Consider the following 21,675-nt stretch of genomic DNA (forward strand, 5'->3'; position numbering starts at 1 on the left):
ATTCGAACCCTAACAAATAATGCTATTTACATAAAGCTTCCATACCTCTTAACCCTTACTCTAATCCTAACCTTCCCACACCCATATTTACCTGTTCATCTGTCAAGTTCTCAGGTAACTTTAAAGACTGGAGATTTCCGTTGCTCGCCGTATCAGTTTCTTCTGAAAAAAAGAGAGACTTTTTTTAAAACTTTTAATTGAATACAAACTTCTAACCGAAAAAATCTGCAATTTTTTAAAACTAAACACAAAAATTGAAATTTTAAAAAACTTTTGAATACAAAGCTGGAGACTATCTTAAATTTCCAACAGAAAAATTTTTTAGTTTCTTTTTAACTTCTAACTGAAAACAAAAAAGAGAGTGTATTCACACATAGGGCAAGCTTTTTAATCGGTTTTTGGCCGAAAATGTCGCTGCCCAGGGGTAAAAGTTTAAAAGATTTTACCTTCGCGGTCTCTGGCAAACTATTCACCCAATTTTATTCTAAACATTTGAAATTTTACATAAAGGGTATTCAGACATGCAGCAAGCTTTTTAATCAGTTTTTTCAGTGAAAATTTGACTGCCAAGAGGTCAAAGTTGAAAGAGTTGACCTTTGCAGACTCTGCCAAACTCCTCCGGCAATTTTCGGTCTAAACACTTGACAGTTTAGATGTAGGTTACTTCGAAATGACATGCTCTAAAAAGAGTTCTTCCATATTCCTTTTTCTGTAACTCTTATTGGCTAGATAATGTAATGAAGTTTCTATGTAACCTTACTCTTTATAACACACACACACACACACACACATATATATATATATATATATATATATATATATATATATATATATATATATTGAAGTTTTACATTTGGATTTTACCGTCACTGGATTTTTTATCTTCCACCAGACTATCCATTCATGTGTAATCACCTTTTTCTTCACCATATTCCCTCTGCTTAACTTTTTTTGTTTTCAAGTAAGATCTTTGACTTACTTGTTGTTTCATCAAATACTTCTGCATGCAAAATCCGATCCCGCATTTTGCTAATTCCTACCCTCTGATGAGAAGGAAAGTATTTCTTCGAAACTCTACGGATTAAGGACTATCCATTTATCTAGTGTTTCCTTTTCAGATTAAATGTTTTTAACTCATTTCAAAGTGTTTTTTTACATATTTTATTAACTGTTTGCTCATATATATATATATATATATATATATATATATATATATAGTAATTTATAAAAAGTTTTCTGTGGACGAGTTTTCCGTGGACGAGTTTTTTGTGGACGAGTTTTTTGTGGACGAGTTTTCCGCAGACGAGTTTTCCGTGGATGAGTTTTCTGGGCACTGCATAACTGCTACCCTCATTTTCTGTTCCTACTTGTGCATCATGCAGCAGTTGCTGGAATTTTTGTTAAATAGAGAAGTATTCAACCACCTAAGTAAAAAATAACCTCCTCAGTGACATGAAATATGGTTTCCATTCTACTAGATCTACAGCAGATGTGCTTACAGTTATATCTCATAGGATTAGCGATTATCTCGATGGAGGTTTCCTTTCTAGGGCAATTACTCTTGAAATATTAATTAATAGGGTATGGCATAAAGGCCTACTCCATAAGATCTCCAGCTACGGTATAGGTGGAAATGTCTTCTCAATTATTAAATCATTTTACTTTGATAGGTTCATAAGAGTAGTTGTTGATGGGCAGAAATCAGAAGCTCACAGTATTAATGCTGAAGTGCCTCAGGGGTTCATCCTGAGTCCAACTCTCTTCCTGATCTACATCAACAATCTCCCTAATCACATCCTAAGATCATTCGTAGACATTTATGCTGATGACACTATCATCTATGGCAACACTTCAAAGGCTGTAAATGACCATGTTCTCTCTGATTCTCTCTCGCCCCCCTTCTGCCATTGATGAGGCATCTATCCGTCAAGTTGAGGCTGCCATTTTGGAAGATCGGCGCATTACTATTCGCCAAATAGCCCAAGATGTCAAGATTAGTACAGAGTCTGTGGGAACTATCGTCCATGACCATTTGCATATGCATAACATGTCTGCCAGATGGATTCCCAGGTTGCTCACACCATTCTAGAAGCAAGAACGCGTTGAGTGCTCGAGGATGAATTTGGAGATGTGGCAAGAAGATGAGTCAAAATTTTTTCAAATAAATGATTACACAGGATGAAACCTGGGTCCATCACTATGATCCAGAGACCAAAGCCCAGTCAATGCAGTGGAAACACTTGGACTCACCACCTCCAAAGAAGGCAAGGGTGCAGCCCTCCGCTGGTAAGGTCATGCTCACAGTCTTCTGGGACCAGAACAGAGTAGTGATGACAGATTTCCTGGCAAAGGGTACCACAATTACAGGAGCCTATTATGCTTCACTTTTGTGGAAATTAAGGGAGGCTATCAAAATCAAGAGGCGGGGCAAGATCAGCAAAGGTACCCTCCTCCTGAAGGACAATGCTCCGGTCCACAACTTGCATGTTGCCAGATCAGAAGCAAGGGCGAGTGGTTATGAAATCCTACCCCATCCTCCCTACTCTCCTGACCTTGCACCCTCTGACTTTCACCTCTTTCCAGCCATGAAGTTGTTTTTGAAAGGAAAGCGTTTCCCAGATGATGCAGCTTTGATTTCTGAAGTCACGTCGTGGTTGGAGGATCAACCTGGGGTGTTCTACAAAAACGGTCTCCAAAGCTACATCAAACGATGGGAGAAATGCATAACTCTGGGTGGTTCCTATGTAGAGAAAGACTAATAACTGTGCCAAGTGTCGTTGCTCTACTGCTATGGGAAGTGGGTCAGGGACATTACATATTGCACGTACATTCTGATAAATGATCAGCTTATAGACAACTTTATCAAGTTGAGTACGATCACAAAATCGTCAATCATCAAGAAGACTACGTAGATCCAAATACAGGTGCGCACACCCAATAAATTGAGAGGACAAAGGTAGCAAGTTTGAGATTTTTAAGAAAAAGCGAGGAATTCCACAGCATCTGCTCAAGTCACCCTTAGATGAAGTACAACCGTAGACGTCTTTTAGCTGGGGATGAAGTATCTACTCCAGTCTCACTTGGATGAACACTGCTGGTGTGTTTTAAAAGGAGATCAAAACCACTTTGTAGCAATCTTAAAGGACATTAAACAAGTTTTTGTTAATATTCTTTTTACTAAATTAATGATTCAATTTTACAATGAATAAATGGATAAGTTTTTGTTAATTAATTTTTTACTAAATTAATGATTCAATTTTACAATAAATAAATGGATAAATAATAAGTTCTTGTTAATCAATATTTTTTTTTTACTAAATTAGTGAAAATTAAATTTTGCAATATTGACGACCGAAGTTAATTCTGATTATTTAAAGTTTGTTTTATGGATTTTTCAACATGTTTTATGGAATAGAATAATGTCAAGAAGTTTTTTTTTGTCCTCCTTTGGTAAGAATGTTGCGGACCAGGATATAAATATCCTAACTCACTACAAAAGAAAATAATGTAATGAATGGAAAGAAGGAAACAAAACTCAATCGATGGATAAAATAAATATGTCGTTTATTTTCTGTTGAAAAATGAATGTTTTAGGTGTAACTCGTGTTCATGTCCGCGCGTGGAAAGAGGAGTGAGTAATGTAGTGGAACGAGAAATGACAGTCCAGCGTGTAGACAAAGAAAAAGATAGAGAGCTGATATCAGTAAAGCTGCACGCACATGTTGGTACTTGTCCACGTGGAAATGTCTTCAGGCCACTAGCTGTGAATGCGAACTTGTCTGGTTGATGGACCAAAGCAAAAGGGAAAGAAGAGTGAAAAAGTCAATCCAGTTCATGGAGAGAGAAAGCGTATAAAGTGTACGTACTGTCTGTTAGCTCTTGCCCCACATACAGTAGCAGGGGACGTGACCTGCACGCGTGCCCCGAAAGGGCACGCGGTTGGTCTGTCGAACGTTCAGGTTGGAAGCTGGTTCGAAAAAAGAAGGAAACAGCTCAGGTCTCTTGCTTTTATAGTTGTTTCCTGTGGTCTTTTGCGCATGTGTGGATTTCCTTTGAAAGGGGAAATGATGTTGTCCATGTGTGCGTACGTGTGCGCGTATGTGAGTACATTTGTGTATGTTAGCGTGTGTGTATATGCACGTGAATGTGAGTGTATGTACGTGTGTGTATGTGCGCACGTATGTTTGTGTGTGCGTATGTGTATGACAAGAAAAATGGCTTGAGATGTGAACGCATGTTTTTGTGCGAGACTAGAAAGGCTCGTACAAGAATCACCTTAAACCCGAAAAACAGGGCAGGAATCACACTCTAGTAGCGCCAAATTCTCTTAGACTCATTTTGAATTTGTTATACAACTCTATCTGAAAGGGGGGGACCATAGATTGGAGCTCATCTACATCAACCAATTTAAGTCTGCTTATTTTTGATTACCCCCCCTCCAAAGGGTCAATGACCTTTTGACCCCATTCCTTTATCACTAACAAACACATCCTGTCTTTGTTATTGTTGTGTCTTAATAAAGTATATGCATATATATATATATATGTCTATTTAGCAGTTTTGCATGGTGCTGAACTCAAATTTAAACATGTTAAGGCCTTGAGGACTTTTGGGGCTAAATGGGGAGAGGGGACAAATGATGGACTTAGTCATTTCTTTTTTTGCATGGTGCAAAACTCAAATTTAAATATGTTAAGACCTAAAACTGCACCATTTGTTCACTTTCACCAGGATTTGACGTCCCCTGGGGACTTTTGGGTGGGTGGACAAATGGTGAACGTAGACATTTTTTTTATGCCTCGTTCACTGTGGACCATGCATGCTTCGCTTTGTTTTTTTTTTTAAATAAACCTTATCCTAACCCTAACCTTCTTCATACATTCTAAAAAAAAAAAAAGAAAGAAAAACAACACTTATTTTTAATATGTTGTTTTTGCAAAAAAATAACAATACTTACTTAATTTTTAAAATTATATCCGGTTTGCAAAAAAAAAAAAAAAAAAGCAAAAATCCGTACTTAATTTTTAAAAATATGTTGTTTTTGCAAAAACAACAACAATACTTAATTGTCATGTCGAAAATAGTACTATATTAAAAAATTACGAAAATTCATCAAAATAAGATTATTTATAGTTAAAAGTAATTTCTACGGAAAAGTGGGGGGAAATTGCGTTTTCACTAGATACAAACACCTTGAAGATTGCGAAATTAGGGGGCATACTTATCCCCCCTTTTAGCACTTTAATAGCTGACGGGTCAATGATAGGCATATGTGATCTTTTGACCCCATTCCTTTATCGCTAACAAACACATTTTGTCTTTGTTATGGAAGGCATCGAATACACTCGTATTTTGAACGATGCCTTTTATCTCAACAACCAGAGTTGACCTCGTAACCCTCCCATCCTTATCAGTTCCACATATCTGAAAACCCATGGTTACACTTTTAAGGTGTCTACTTATGGCTTCAGAAATTGCATAATAATTCAATTTTTGGTTATTCTTTAACTAGCCTGGGTGCCCGGCATTGTCCGGGTGTTTAGAGATGTGTGTTGAGCAAAAAAAAAAACAAAAAAACAAGGTTGTAGTAGGCACTCTTGTATCCCTTCGACGAAAATACCCCCAACAAAACCGACAAGCAGCAAAGTCCCACCCCTTCACAGTTCAGATCCCTAGATGTAAGAAAGCCTTCTACTCTATTAGTTTCTTCCTCAGAACTGCTAAACTTTGGAATTCCCTTCCAGGTTCCTGCTTCCCCAACTGTACTGACATGCAGAAGTTCAAGTGTAATGTAAACAGACATCTTGCTGCTCAACTCCCTACATAGTACGCCTGCAACGTATGTCCCTGATAGTAGCCCCCTACATCAAAGTGGCACTGTTCCTTGTTTGGGGTGAAAGTGTAAAAATAAGAAGAAAAAAATACATATGTCTGCCTTTTTTTTTTGACACTCTGCACTAAAGATTCCCGAAAGGTTGAAACACTAGTGTCTGTAGGTATTTAATTATTATAGTAAATAATTATATATATATATATATATATATATATATATATATATATATATATATGTATATATATAACTACTTCATTTACTCACATAAAATTAATATACGAAAGTATAAATTTATGCGTAAACTTTAAGTATTTACTTCAACAGTGCTCGATACGTAGGTAGAGCTAGTTAGTAAGTTATAAAATAAAAAATGGCTTAATCGCCATATATATTTTATAACGTACTATATATATATATATATATATATATATATATATATATTTATTATTTTTTCATAAGTTTTTATTTCGGTTTCGATTCAAGTCATATGGATATATATTTTTTATTTTTGAAATCACAACTTTATAACATATAAAAATCGACAGAACATTAACTCTATAATAATATATACGAAATCTGCAAGAATTAAAATATCATATTTAAGCGTACTTTATGACCGGGCTACGCCGGACGTCTATACTAGCTTAGATAAATACTTTTGCAGTTTTAACAAAAGAGCTACAATAATATCAGAGCATCTCCATTTACAGTGAAGATCTACAGAATGCCAACATCAATATATTACATATGAATGAGTCCCCTGTGGAATTTCCACAGGTCCTGCTAGTCTATATTTCAATAGCATGGCGTGTGTGTTATTTATTTTGTGTCATGCTTACATCTTTTTTTCTTCCGAGTGACTGTCATTTAATTATGACCTTCCATTTTTTGTAAAAAATAATTTTACCAAGAATTCTTCGTAAGTTTCGGTTTCAGTTTTGATTATGGAAGGCATCGAATACACTTGTATTTTGAACGATGTCTTTTATCTTAACAACCGGAGTTGACCTCGTAACCCCTCCCACCCTTATTCGTTTCACATATCAGAAAACCCATGGTTACACTTTTAAATGTGTCTACTTACGTCTTTGGACATGGCGTAATAATTCAAGTCTATTTGGTCACCCCCCCCCCCCGACAAAAGGAGAGTGGACCTGTAAATTCACCCTTGTCCGTTCGTCTGTCCACACTTTTCTCAATAACTACTGCTTGGAATATTTTGAAATTTTGCACAAACATTAAACATGATATGAGTAAAAAAAGTAACAGAATGGATTTTCCGGGAAAACTCCGGTTGCGCCCCCTAAGGGTGCCTTTCGGGTTAAAATGGCTAAAATTGACACTTCTATGCATATTAAAAGAAAAAAATTGATGCCTTGGATTTTTATAAAACTTTCTGAAAAGTTGTAACTAACTGATTTCTATATAATTTTGTTTGTCTATACTTCGCGATAACTCTTGGGTGTGACCCAGGGGTTCTTTTAGGATTAATAAAAACACTCCATTTTTGGGACTATTTTACCATATTTGTCCATAATTTTCTGTGTATGTCTATTTAGCAGTTTTGCATGGTGCTGAACTCAAATTTAAACGTGTTAAGGCCTTGAGGACTTTTGGGGCTAAATGGGGAAAGGGGGACAAATAATGGACTTAGTCATTTCTTTTTTTTGCATGGTGCAGAACTCAAATTTACATATGTTAAGGCCTAAAACTGCACCGTTTGTTCATTTTCACCAGGATTTGACGTCCCCTGGGGACTTTTTGGGTGGGTGGACAAATGGTGAACGTAGACATTTTTTTTATGCCTCGTTCACTGTGGACCATGCATGCGTCACTTTGTTTTATTTTTTAAAATTAACCTTATCCTAACCCTAACCTTCTTCATACATTCTAAAAAAAAAAAAAGAAAGAAAAACAACACTTATTTTTAATATGTTGTTTTTGCAAAAAAATAACAATACTTACTTAATTTTTAAAATTATATCCGGTTTGCAAAAAAAAAAAAAAAAAAAAAAGCAAAAATCCGTACTTAATTTTTAAAAATATGTTGTTTTTGCAAAAACAACAACAATACTTAATTGTCATGTCGAAAATAGTACTATATTAAAGAATTACGAAAATTCATCAAAATAAGATTATTTATAGTTAAAAGTAATTTCTACGGAAAAGTGGGGGGAAATTGCGTTTTCACTAGATACAAACACCTTGAAGATTGCGAAATTAGGGGACATACTTATCTCCCCTTTTACCACTTTAATAGCTGACGGGTCAATGATAGGCATATGTGACCTTTTGACCCCATTCCTTTATCGCTAACAAACACATTTTGTCTTTGTTATGGAAGGCATCGAATACACTCGTATTTTGAACGATGCCTTTTATCTCAACAACCGGAGTTGACCTCGTAACCCTCCCATCCTTATCAGTTCCACATATCTGAAAACCCATGGTTACACTTTTAAGGTGTCTACTTATGGCTTCAGAAATTGCATAATAATTCAATTTTTGGTTATTTTTTAACCAGCCTGGGTGCCCGGCATTGTCCGGGTGTTTAGAGATGTGTGTTGAGCAAAAAAAACAAAAAAACAAGGTTGTAGTAGGCACTCTTGTATCCCTTCGACGAAAATACCCCCAACAAAACCGACAAGCAGCAAAGTCCCACCCCTTCACAGTTGAGATCCCTAGATGTAAGAAAGCCTTCTACTCTAATAGTTTCTTCCTCAGAACTGCTAAACTTTGGAATTCCCTTCCAGGTTCCTGCTTCCCCAACTGTACTGACATGCAGAAGTTCAAGTGTAATGTAAACAGACATCTTGCTGCTCAACTCCCTACATAGTACGCCTGCAACGTATGTCCCTTATAGTAGCCCCCTACATCAAAGTGGCAACGTGCCTTGTTTGGGGTGAAAGTGTAATAATAATAAGAAAAAAATACATATATGTCTGCCTTTTTTTTTTGACACTCTGCACTGAAGATTCCCGAAAGGTTGAAACACTAGTGTCTGTAGGTATTTAATTATTATAGTAAATAATTATATATATATATATATATATATATATATATATATATATATATATATATATATATAACTACTTCATTTACTCACATAAAATTAATATACGAAAGTATAAATTTATGCGTAAACTTTAAGTATTTACTTCAACAGTGCTCAATACGTAGGTAGAGCTAGTTAGTAAGTTATAAAATAAAAAATGGCTTAATCGCCATATATATTTTATAACTTACTATATATATATATATATATATATATATATATATATTTATCATTTTTTCATAAGTTTTTATTTCGGTTTTGATTCAAGTCATATGGATATATATTTTTTATTTTTGAAATCACAACTTTATAACATATAAAAATCGACAGAACATTAACTCTATAATAATATATACGAAATCTGCAAGAATTAAAATATCATATTTAAGCGTACTTTATGACCGGGCTACGCCGGACGTCTATACTAGCTTAGATAAATACTTTTGCAGTTTTAACAAAAGAGCTACAATAATATCATTTACAGTGAAGATCTACAGAGTGCCAACATCAATATATTACATATGAATGAGTCCCCTGTGGAATTTCCACAGGTCCTGCTAGTCTATATTTCAATAGCATGGCGTGTGTGTTATTTATTTTGTGTCATGCTTACATCTTTTTTTCTTCCGAGTGACTGTCATTTAATTATGACCTTCCATTTTTTGTAAAAAATAATTTTACCAAGAATTCTTCGTAAGTTTCGGTTTCAGTTTTGATTATGGAAGGCATCGAACACACTTGTATTTTGAACGATGTCTTTTATCTTAACAACCGGAGTTGACCTCGTAACCCCTCCCACCCTTATTCGTTTCACATATCAGAAAACCCATGGTTACACTTTTAAATGTGTCTACTTACGTCTTTGGACATGGCGTAATAATTCAAGTCTATTTGGTCACCCCCCCCCCCGACAAAAGGAGAGTTGACCTGTAAATTCACCCTTGTCCGTTCGTCTGTCCACACTTTTCTCAATAACTACTGCTTGGAATATTTTGAAATTTTGCACAAACATTAAACATGATATGAGTAAAAAAAGTAACAGAATGGATTTTCCGGGAAAACTCCGGTTGCGCCCCTAAGGGTGCCTTTCGGGTTAAAATGGCTAAAATTGACACTTCTATGCATATTAAAAGAAAAAAATTGATGCCTTGGATTTTTATAAAACTTTCTGAAAAGTTGTAACTAACTGATTTCTATATAATTTTGTTTGTCTATACTTCGCGATAACTCTTGGGTGTGACCCAGGGGTTCTTTTAGGATTAATAAAAACACTCCATTTTTGGGACTATTTTACCATATTTGTCCATAATTTTCTGTGTATGTCTATTTAGCAGTTTTGCATGGTGCTGAACTCAAATTTAAACGTGTTAAGGCCTTGAGGACTTTTGGGGCTAAATGGGGAAAGGGGGACAAATAATGGACTTAGTCATTTCTTTTTTTTCATGGTGCAGAACTCAAATTTACATATGTTAAGGCCTAAAACTGCACCGTTTGTTCATTTTCACCAGGATTTGACGTCCCCTGGGGACTTTTTGGGTGGGTGGACAAATGGTGAACGTAGACATTTTTTTTATGCCTCGTTCACTGTGGACCATGCATGCGTCACTTTGTTTTTTTTTTTTTAAATTAACCTTATCCTAACCCTAACCTTCTTCATACATTCTAAAAAAAAAAAAAAGAAAGAAAAACAACACTTATTTTTAATATGTTGTTTTTGCAAAAAAATAACAATACTTACTTAATTTTTAAAATTATATCCGGTTTGCAAAAAAAAAAAAAAAAAAAAAAAAAGCAAAAATCCGTACTTAATTTTTAAAAATATGTTGTTTTTGCAAAAACAACAACAATACTTAATTGTCATGTCGAAAATAGTACTATATTAAAGAATTACGAAAATTCATCAAAATAAGATTATTTATAGTTAAAAGTAATTTCTACGGAAAAGTGGGGGGAAATTGCGTTTTCACTAGATACAAACACCTTGAAGATTGCGAAATTAGGGGACATACTTATCTCCCCTTTTACCACTTTAATAGCTGACGGGTCAATGATAGGCATATGTGACCTTTTGACCCCATTCCTTTATCGCTAACAAACACATTTTGTCTTTGTTATGGAAGGCATCGAATACACTCGTATTTTGAACGATGCCTTTTATCTCAACAACCGGAGTTGACCTCGTAACCCTCCCATCCTTATCAGTTCCACATATCTGAAAACCCATGGTTACACTTTTAAGGTGTCTACTCATGGCTTCAGAAATTGCATAATAATTCAATTTTTGGTTATTTTTTAACTAGCCTGGGTGCCCGGCATTGTCCGGGTGTTTAGAGATGTGTGTTGAGCAAAAAAAACAAAAAAACAAGGTTGTAGTAGGCACTCTTGTATCCCTTCGACGAAAATACCCCCAACAAAACCGACAAGCAGCAAAGTCCCACCCCTTCACAGTTGAGACCCCTAGATGTAAGAAAGCCTTCTACTCTAATAGTTTCTTCCTCAGAACTGCTAAACTTTGGAATTCCCTTCCAGGTTCCTGCTTCCCCAACTGTACTGACATGCAGAAGTTCAAGTGTAATGTAAACAGACATCTTGCTGCTCAACTCCCTACATAGTACGCCTGCAACGTATGTCCCTTATAGTAGCCCCCTACATCAAAGTGGCAACGTGCCTTGTTTGGGGTGAAAGTGTAATAATAATAAGAAAAAAATACATATATGTCTGCCTTTTTTTTTTGACACTCTGCACTGAAGATTCTCGAAAGGTTGAAACACTAGTGTCTGTAGGTATTTAATTATTATAGTAAATAATTATATATATATATATATATATACAACTACTTCATTTACTCACATAAAATTAATATACGAAAGTATAAATTTATGCGTAAACTTTAAGTATTTACTTCAACAGTGCTCAATACGTAGGTAGAGCTAGTTAGTAAGTTATAAAATAAAAAATGGCTTAATCGCCATATATATTTTATAACTTACTATATATATATTTATATATATATATATATATATATATATATATTTATCATTTTTTCATAAGTTTTTATTTCGGTTTCGATTCAAGTCATATGGATATATATTTTTTATTTTTGAAATCACAACTTTATAACATATAAAAATCGACAGAACATTAACTCTATAATAATATATACGAAATCTGCAAGAATTAAAATATCATATTTAAGCGTACTTTATGACCGGGCTACGCCGGACGTCTATACTAGCTTAGATAAATACTTTTGCAGTTTTAACAAAAGAGCTACAATAATACCATTTACAGTGAAGATCTACAGAATGCCAACATCAATATATTACATATGAATGAGTCCCCTGTGGAATTTCCACAGGTCCTGCTAGTCTATATTTCAATAGCATGGCGTGTGTATTATTTATTTTGTGTCATGCTTACATCTTTTTTTTGTTCCGAGTGACTGTCATTTAATTATGACCTTCCATTTTTTGTAAAAAATAATTTTACCAAGAATTCTTCATAAGTTTCGGTTTCAGTTTTGATTATACTGTAGGAACTCAAATTATATATATATATATGTGTGTGTGTGTGTGTGTGTGTGCGTGTGTGTAAGAGCAAATCAATAAATATAAAAGCGAAAATGTATGTATGTGTGTTCCTTTTTCTGTATGTGTACAAAAGGCTTTTTTCAAAGAAGCGGTCGCTCGCTTCACAACTTTTTAAAAAACTTTTTATAGCACATATAAATCGTAATATCTCACAGTTAACAACGAAGCTCGCCTGTCTACTTAATTTGCTCGATTTCGGCAAGATAAATATTCAACATTTGTCGCTCGCCACATGTGGGTTAGGGTTATAACATCTTGGGAAGCGTTCCCGCCCCGCAGTCAAACTTGACCTCATTAACTCATTAAAACGGGCACCTGCCATTTTTCCAGCAGCCTTGGCAACAGATTGTAAAAATCGACGTAAATAAATCTAGCCGCTACATGCGTTCTCAAATCCTACATATTATTATTTACGGCCTATATAAACAGTTCTAAGTAATCGTAACCCCCCCCCCCGGGTGCGTGTGCGAGAAAAACCTTTGCCAGACATACACGAAATGGTCACACACATTTTGCCTTTTATATATATAGACTTTTAGATCAAATAAATTAGTTAAAAAAATAATTACATGTAATATTTATTTCTTGTGACTTTTTTTTTTTTTTTTTTACAGAAAAGTATCATATGTCAAACTTCGGTAATGGTGTGTAAAACGAGACCCTAAGTTTCAAAGATGACGACAGGTCTGTCAATTGAGGTATGGAAGCACATCTTTCAAAATTAAAAAATAAGTATTTGTCATCAGCTAGAATCGAAACTGAAACCGAAACTGTAGCATTCAAAGCTGGTGACGTTACCACTGTACCAACGTGAAACGCATATGAACCGATTAAAAATAAAAAATAAACTAAGATAATGTACAATTTTTACCCATTTTTGACCCCTTAAAAACTATTTTAACCAGCTAAAGACCCATAAAATTCCAATCATTTGGGGCCTCTAGCGCTGCTCTGCAAATTTTAGGTTCGGAGGAGATAGAGTTTGAAAATATGGAGACAGACAGGCAGACAGACAGACATATAGGTTTTTATATATTAGATTTTATAAAACATTGTTAGATCAAATAAATTAGTTAAAAAAATCATTACATGTAATATTTATTTCTTGTGACTTTCTTTTTTATGTGAAATATTAAAAGTTTTTTTTTTTTTTTTACAGAAAAGTATCATATGTCAAACTTCGGTAATGGTGTGTAAAACGAGACCCTAAGTTTCAAAGATGGCGGCAGGTCTGTCAATTGAGGTATGGAAGCACATCTGAAAGGACATCTTTCAAGCTCCTTGGCCTGACGTTCACGGGAAACATGAGCTGGAGCAATTACATTGAAAGCACTGCCAGGACTGCTGCAAAGAAGTTAGGCTCTCTCTACCATGCTAGAAAACTACTAACACCCGAAAGTATCCTGTACCTCTATAAGGCCACCATTCGCCCATGTATGGAGTATTGTTGTCATATTTGGGCTGGTCATCTGCTACTAGTCTCTCGCTCCTTGACAAGGTTCAAAAGAGAGTCGCCAATCTGATAGGTCCTGAACTGTGATCCAAGCTTCAGCCTCTGTCCCATCGATGAAATGTAGCATCTCTGCCTTTTCTACAAGTATTTTAACGGTGAATGACGAACTGCAAGCACTTGTGCCCCCAAAACGTAAACACCCTCGACAGGCAGGTAAATCCCACCCCCACACAGTAGAGATCCCTAGATGCAAAAGATCTTTCTATTCCAGTAGTTTCTTCCCCAGAACCGCTAGACTTTGGAAATCCATTCCAGGTACCTGCTACCCCAATTGTACTGACATGCAGAAGTTCAAGTGTAACGTGAATCGACATCTTCCTGCCCAAATCCCTACATTTTTTTTTTACATAGGCATAACCACATCAAGACCAGAGACCACTCGAGGATAAGATCTAAGAGTGTACAGTAGTCAATTGAATAATATAGTAATTGTTAGTAATAGAAATAAGGTAAATTTGTTAACTTAAGTGGAATGGCTCATCAAGAACTTGTTTACATTGGACTTGAAGGCAATCAGATTGTAGTCAGCTGGAAAGCAGGAGAACGGAAGACAGTTCCACAGGCGTGCAGTTCTAAGAAAGAATCTTTGTTAAGTGCATCTACATTTAGGTTTAGGCACAGAGTGGCGGGATTATTGATAGTGTTTTCAGCTAGACAAGGGTTTTACATGAAAGTTTGGCAAGAGGAGGCCATAGACTGAAGCTCAGTCGAGCATTTGCCAGAGGCTACAAAGTCTATTTTAAACTCTATCAAGGCAGGATAAGTCCTTTCTAGCAGCTCCTGCCCAAATGTGTCAACAGTACTTCATCCTTGGACATACCTGGCTCTTATATAGATAGAGAATTGTATCAGCAGTGAGATATCTACTGGATCAATAGAAGGATCCCACCATTTTTCCAGCGGCCTTGGCAACAGATTTAATGTACATGTTCCATTTCAGATCAGGAGTAAAGGTCAAGCCCAGAAGCTTGTCAAAACTCCGTAAGACGAGAGCCATTCATTTCAATTGATGCCAGATGGGGATCAGAACTAGGTGTGTCAGAAACTTTGTGAAAAATATTGAATAATTCGACCCCATGTCTTTCCAAGCTTATAACTACTCGAAAAATGTAATTTAAACCCTCATTTTTTTCAATTAAAGGAGCAAGGACCAAGGTTTCATTTAAAAAAAAAACCCCAAAAAACAAAAAAAACAACAACGTGATTATTAAAAAAAAAAAGGTTTTAAACTTCTGACTTTACAGGTAAATTTATAAAAAACACTTTTTTGTTTTAAATTTGAATATATTATTTATTGATTTTTTATCTTCAATTTGTTATATATAAAACTTTGGTGAGTAAATTAATTATTTACTTTTTAATAGACATTTCAAAATGGGGGGGGGCGTGAATTAAAAAAAAAACGTTTGTCTAAAATATTATATTCGTAAAAAGAGAATCAATAGAAAAATTTTGATAGATTTTTTAAGTTTAAAAATTGAAAAATACTGAACTCGTAACATTCAATTAATTTCATTACTGTTTTTTAAAAAATAAAAAAAATATATTTCTATTACTTTTTATACAACTTTAATAGTTTATTTTGGAAGTATAATCCATAAATAAAATAAACAACCCACTTTTAAAAGAGAAATTACGAGTTTTTTTTATATTTTATTCGCAGTTTCGTGTTAGGGGTGTCAAAAATTCCTACAAAAATTCTGATACACCTAGTCTATCATTACAGACAAAAAATATTGCAGCCATTACATGACATAAGTAATCGAAAATATTTTTTTCGGAGTTATGTCCCCTGCGTGTAGACTCCTACTGCCTACTTTACAACGTCTAAGAAAAGGCAATTTTACCCAAGTTTCCACAAAAATTACTTTTAACTATAAATAACTTTCTACTCGATAATTTTCGTAATTTATGGATATATTACTATTTTTGGCATGACAAGTAAGTACGTAATATGATTTTTGCTTAACAAACACCCATTTCTATATCAATGCAAAGTTTTTATCTGACACCATCTCCGGCGGATTTCAAGTCGCCTATTATTCTGGATCGCCAAAACCCAAAGGGTCAGCATGAATAAGATCTATATTGTCCCCTGCGTGTAGATCAGAACGTGTTAGGGGTGTCAAAAATTCCTACAAAAATTCTGATACACCTAGTCTATCATTACAGACAAAAAATATTGCAGCCATTACATGACATAAGTAATCGAAAAATTTTTTTTTCGGAGTTATGCCCCCTGCGTGTAGATCAGAACGTCAAACTTCGGTAATGGTACATAAAACGAGACCCTAAGTTTCAAAGATGGCGGCAGGTCTGTCAATCGAGGTATGGAAGCACATAATTGATACAATATTTCCGCTATTCTTCAAAACTGCTTACTTATATGTTTGGACAAAATATTAAGATTTTTGGTATTAGAAGAAATACAAGAACGCAATATCTCGAGAAATATGCCGGAATGCCGAAATAATATGCAACGGAAATGGTTGTCACTTACCGAACGTCGTTTCTTCGGGATTTGCAATGAATTGCTGGACCACTGATTCGACTCTGTCGAGAGACTTCGACACCACATTCGGTGACGTATCTTTGACTTTGTTGTAAACGTCTTGAACGCGATTTAGCGTCCAAGAACCCATCGGAACATAATTAATGCTGTTATTGATGACGGACAAACTTCCACGGACCAAACTAAAACAGGAAAAGAAAATTAAATTAAATTCAATTTCGGAATAAATTCGATAATTGTGGCCTGATAAACCAACCCAAAACCTACCTTACAAAAGAATTGACAAAAATCAGTAGAAACCAGTGTTTTTTGTTGTTTTTTTTTTAATCTGAAAACTCCATTTATCGACTACAAAATTTCGTCCCAATAGTGTAGAAGCGCCAAACTTGTTTTAATAAAATGATATTTTCTTACGCAGACTTTTCAATAAATGTTTTTACAATTCATATATTTATACATTTTTATGCAATAATTAAATAAATTGGTTTTCAAATATTTTTGTGTTCGGAAAAGAAAAATCTTCTTTGCTATTTGCTTGCAGTGATTTTTGACAAAACGAAATTGGAGTTATCGCCCCTCCCTAACAATGGCGCCATTCGGGTAATGCAGAAGTGTCATTGAACACGTTTACCTTTAAAGTCTATGCTAATTGTTGCCTGATAGACCAACACAAAACCTACCTTAAAAAACTTGTTTTCAATGGGTTTCAGGTATGCTGAAAACAAATATCACATTTAAAATCGGCGCCAGCAACTAGTTTTCGTGATATTGAAAAGATACTTTTCTGCATGTTTTGTATAGTAATGTAACGCGGCGGCCATATTTGTCCATATTTATAAAAAAATTATTTGATTTCCAGCTGAACATTTTCCTTTTAAAATAACGATTTTTATAAGTTTTCCAGTATGCTGAAAAAAAAAATATTTCATTTAAATTTCCGCAAATAAGTAGCTTTCTGGATATTGAGCAATGTAATTCTTTACGTTATGAGTTGTGACCATTGTTGTAGACGCAAGCACAGCATATTTTTGCCGTACATGTGGTAAAGATAAATAACGCGGCGACATTTACCGAGTAGAATACGGTTGAACATTTCACAGAAATTCTGTGTTTACATTTGGGGGGGGGGGGGTTGTGGTGGACGCAGCTCCCAAATGTAAACACAGAATTTCTGTGAAATGTTAAACGGTTATTCTACTCGGAAAATGTCGGCGCGTTACTTACGGAAAAACGGTTAATTAAACTGCAGAAGGACCCGTTAAACTACACAACTTTCACCTAACAATTTAATTGGTACTCATGCAGAATACTGACTATGCTGAAATAATAACGTTATTAAGAAAACCATTCTTAACATAGGGAGCGGAGGTTGTTTTGTAACTATTCTGTACTCTCACCTAACAATTTAATTAATTGATACTCATGCAAAATACGGACCGTGCTGAAATAACGTTATTATTTAGAAAACCATTCTTAACACAGGGAGGTGAAGTTGTTTTGTAACTATTCTGTACTTTCACCTAACAATTTAATAAACTGATACTCATGCAAGTCGGGTAGCCTCCATGAGTCCTCTGTTGATTCAGTCCAATGGTGGACAAATGGCAGGTCAAACAGCAGACCTTAATTTCTTCTTTGACAGATATTAATAGTAATGACGAAAGTCAGTAGATTGACAGAGCACAACAACATTCAAAATATAATAATTCACCCAACATAAAGGGTTTAGGAAAGCTAATTGTTTTATTTTCTTAATAAAATATGTTTAAAGAACAGGGCAGGCACAAAAGGGGTTTGTATTACTGTACACAGATTCGGAAAAGTTGTCAAAAAACAAACATAACAAATAAATGTTACCGAAGGAAAGATAAGTTACTTTTCTACCTAACTGCATAAGTTTCTAATGTTTTTATTTAATGTAACATGTTTATTCAGCTCGAAAAAACATAGTGTTTACCGATGTGTTGGAAAATTTAAAATGGCATCCAACTCTCTCTTAGACACGGTAAGGTTTGGAAAAAGAGTTATAAATAAAAAAACTAGACAAACTACTGTTAGAAACTCCCTCGATATATGTTACCGTAACATAGGCTGACATATATTCGGTGGGTTTTAAACAGTATTTTGCATATTTTTTTTTTATTTTTAAATCCTTTTCCCAAACTTATCATCTCAAAGAGAGAGAGAGTTGAGCGCCATTTTGAATTTTCCGATACATCGGTAAACACTGTATGTTTTTCGAGCTGAATAAAAATGTTACATTAAATAAAAACACTAGAAAATTATCCAGTTAGGTAGAAAAGTAACTTACCTTGCCTTTGATAACATTTATTTGTTATATATTTGTTTTTTGACAACTTTTTCGAATCTATGTGTACAGTAATACAAACCCAAGAAAGTGAAAGAAAACCTCAGGGAGCAGTCATTAAATTGAAACTCGTTTACGCAGGGTCCACGCTTCTCCTGAAGCGCCAAAAGTAATTCTTACGGAAAATTGGGTAAGGCAGTAGGAGGCTAAAGGCAGGGCGACATAACTCTGAAAAGAATACTTTCTGCAATATTTGTTTTTTTATAGTGATAGTTTTTTTTTTTTTTTTTTTTTTTTTTTTTTTTTTACTAAAAATACAATAGCAGGTGTTCTACTCCATGATTTTTCGTAATTTTTGGATATATTACTATTTCTGACATGACAAATAAATACGTAATATTGTTTTTGCTTTAAATGATATATTAAACAACAACAAAAAAAAAATCGATTTGTCGACTATATCTTAACAAGTACCCAAATTTCTGTATTTGTTTTCGTAATATTTTACGACGTGCCCCAACGTATTATAAACACCTCCTTATGTTAAGAACGGCTTTCGGAATACCCCCCCCACAGCCTTGAAAGCCGTTTTTAACATGAGAAGGTTGGGGTGGTTATTCCGAAAGCGGTTCTTAACATGGGTGGTTAGGGGTGTTTACTACGCTGGGGCAGGTCGTAAAAAATACCGTTTTTTTAATTCTTAGGTTGAATTCTGGATAAAAACCAAAAAGCCATAGGGATACAAACGTTGCTTAACTCGGTTTCCGTTAAAAAAAAAAAAAAAAAAAAAAAAAGGTATTTTTTTTTAGATTAGGTCCACCGCCATAATTTTCTTTTCAATGACACCTTTTATAAATTTTCGACTATGCTGAATACGAAAACCGCATTTAAATTTTGCAGAAATAAGTAGTTATCGAGATATAAAAAGTTGTATTATGCATTGTATTCTTTGGTGGCCATCTTTTTTTACGCGCGTGCAGTGTCAGTCATAGATGAGTAGAGTTGTTTATGGCGCTCGCGCGTAAAAAGATGGCCGCTAAAGAATACAATGCGTAATACAACTTTTTATATCTCGATAACTAATTATTTCTGCAAAATTTCAATGCGATTTTCGTATTCAGCATAGTCCAAAACCTACAGAAGTCGTCATTTAAAAGAAAATTATGGAGGTGGACCTAATCTGAAAATTTACCAAAAAAGAAAATGAAAACAAAAGGGGGGGGGTTAAATAAATGAACACTTACTTTGTCGCCATAATTTTTAATCAGTATTGCAATCTGAACGGACGTTTGACTGTTTTTAGTCTTAAGTTTTGACGTAAGTCTTCGTAAAAACAAATAAATAAATAAATAAATAAAATAAATAAATAAACAGTCAAAAGGCACTGGAATGTGATCAGGATTTTTTGTTTGTTTGTTTTCGTTGTTTTCAATTTTCACAAATAAATATCCAAATCTTAATGGATGACCTTTTGATCGTAATTTAATTGTCTTGACACTATTTTTCTTTTTTTTTTTTTTGTACTTCGATTTAGAGAGAGAGAGAGAGAGAGAGAGAGAGAGAGAGAGAGAGAGAGAGAGAGAGAGAGAGAGAGAGACTACCGAAAGCAAATAGGACTACCGCAAAGAAAATGACTGTCACGTGCAGAGCAAGATAAGAGGACCAAATCCACAAATGAAGGCCAAGAATTCTTTCTTTCTTTTTTCCGTCTTCCTTTCTTTCTTTTTTCCTTCCTCTACTTCTTTCATTTTCTTTAAGTACCTCCAACGCACAAAACAGATTTACCCCCCCCTATATAACCCGATGTACCTATTTACTATGCCTCCCCACGGGACAGAGTTAGACACCAGGGTCGTTTTTTAACGTGGAGAAAAGGTACAAAAATAAAAATTGTCTCAGTCGTGAAGGATTTCTCCTCCACTGAAAGAGAACAAGAAATAGAAGTGCAGCATCTGAAGAACAGATGGTATTTATTTGCTCCCCCACCGAGCAAATTAGGCACAAGGCCAATTATTAATGTGAGGAGTGAAGGGAGGGGGAAGGGAAAAAGGGGACCAGCTCCCGAGAGGTGGGAAATGGGAGCTGGTTAAAGGTCAGGCATACGGGGTTGCCCCCACATCTGGTCTTTGCTAGTCATAGCTAGTCATAGCTTGCAGTATCTGCCGGAACAGATACTACACTTTCATCCCGGCCCGAAGGCCAAGTAATTGTTGTAATCTAATTTAATATTATCATCATAACTTTTGTACCATTTAAAAGAAGCTTTAAATAAATGTTTATTGTGGCCAAGCGGTTTTCAGGTATGCTGAAAACGAATATCGCATTTAGAATTGGAGCCGGCAACTAGTTTTCACGATACTGAAAATGTACTTTTCAGCACGTTTCATATAGTAATGTAACGCGGCGGCCATATTTGTTCATAATTTTGCCGCATATTTTTGCGATCAGATGTTTGCGGCACGCGCACGCAAACGTATGCGCGCTTGCGCGTACAACAATAGCCACCACTTATAACATAAAGTATTACATTGCTCAGTATCTGGAAAGCTACTTATTTACGAAAAATTTAAATACGATATTTTATGTTATAAGTGGTGGCCATTGCTGTACGCACAAGTAGGTTTTGTGTTGGTCTACCAGGCCACAATTACTAAATAAACTACTGTAGCGACTCGCCACAGATATTTAAAGTGGCTGTACAAGGAACGTTTCGATTGTGCGTACATCTGTTGTCCACACCGACGCAATTTCCGTACACAAAATTAAAAACTTGTCTTTGAAGAAATCATTTCAAAATTTAGTAATAACATTATTAGAACTTCATGTGCGGTTTGACAAACGGACTTATCTTCAATGGCGCCCCC

The 21,675-nt window shown here is 35.0% G+C and overlaps 1 protein-coding gene across 1 annotated transcript in view; it reads right to left on the bottom strand.

Moving 5' to 3' along the window:
* LOC145270981 (uncharacterized) overlaps window positions 1-20,338 on the bottom strand; it is a 276,865-nt gene extending 256,527 nt beyond the window's left edge. The window contains exons 1-3 of the mRNA XM_080126519.1: window positions 20,056-20,338; window positions 16,492-16,685; window positions 92-162 (exon numbers count right to left, since the gene is read on the bottom strand). Coding sequence (XP_079982645.1) covers window positions 92-162; window positions 16,492-16,685; window positions 20,056-20,066 — 276 coding nt within the window. The 5' untranslated portion in view covers window positions 20,067-20,338. The remainder of the gene's footprint in view (window positions 1-91; window positions 163-16,491; window positions 16,686-20,055) is intronic.
* Window positions 20,339-21,675: the final 1,337 nt, after the last annotated feature.

This window comes from Euprymna scolopes, chromosome 46, assembly GCF_053919585.1.
Source record: "Euprymna scolopes isolate OS-2025 chromosome 46, ASM5391958v1, whole genome shotgun sequence".
NCBI classification, from domain to species: domain Eukaryota; kingdom Metazoa; phylum Mollusca; class Cephalopoda; order Sepiida; family Sepiolidae; genus Euprymna; species Euprymna scolopes.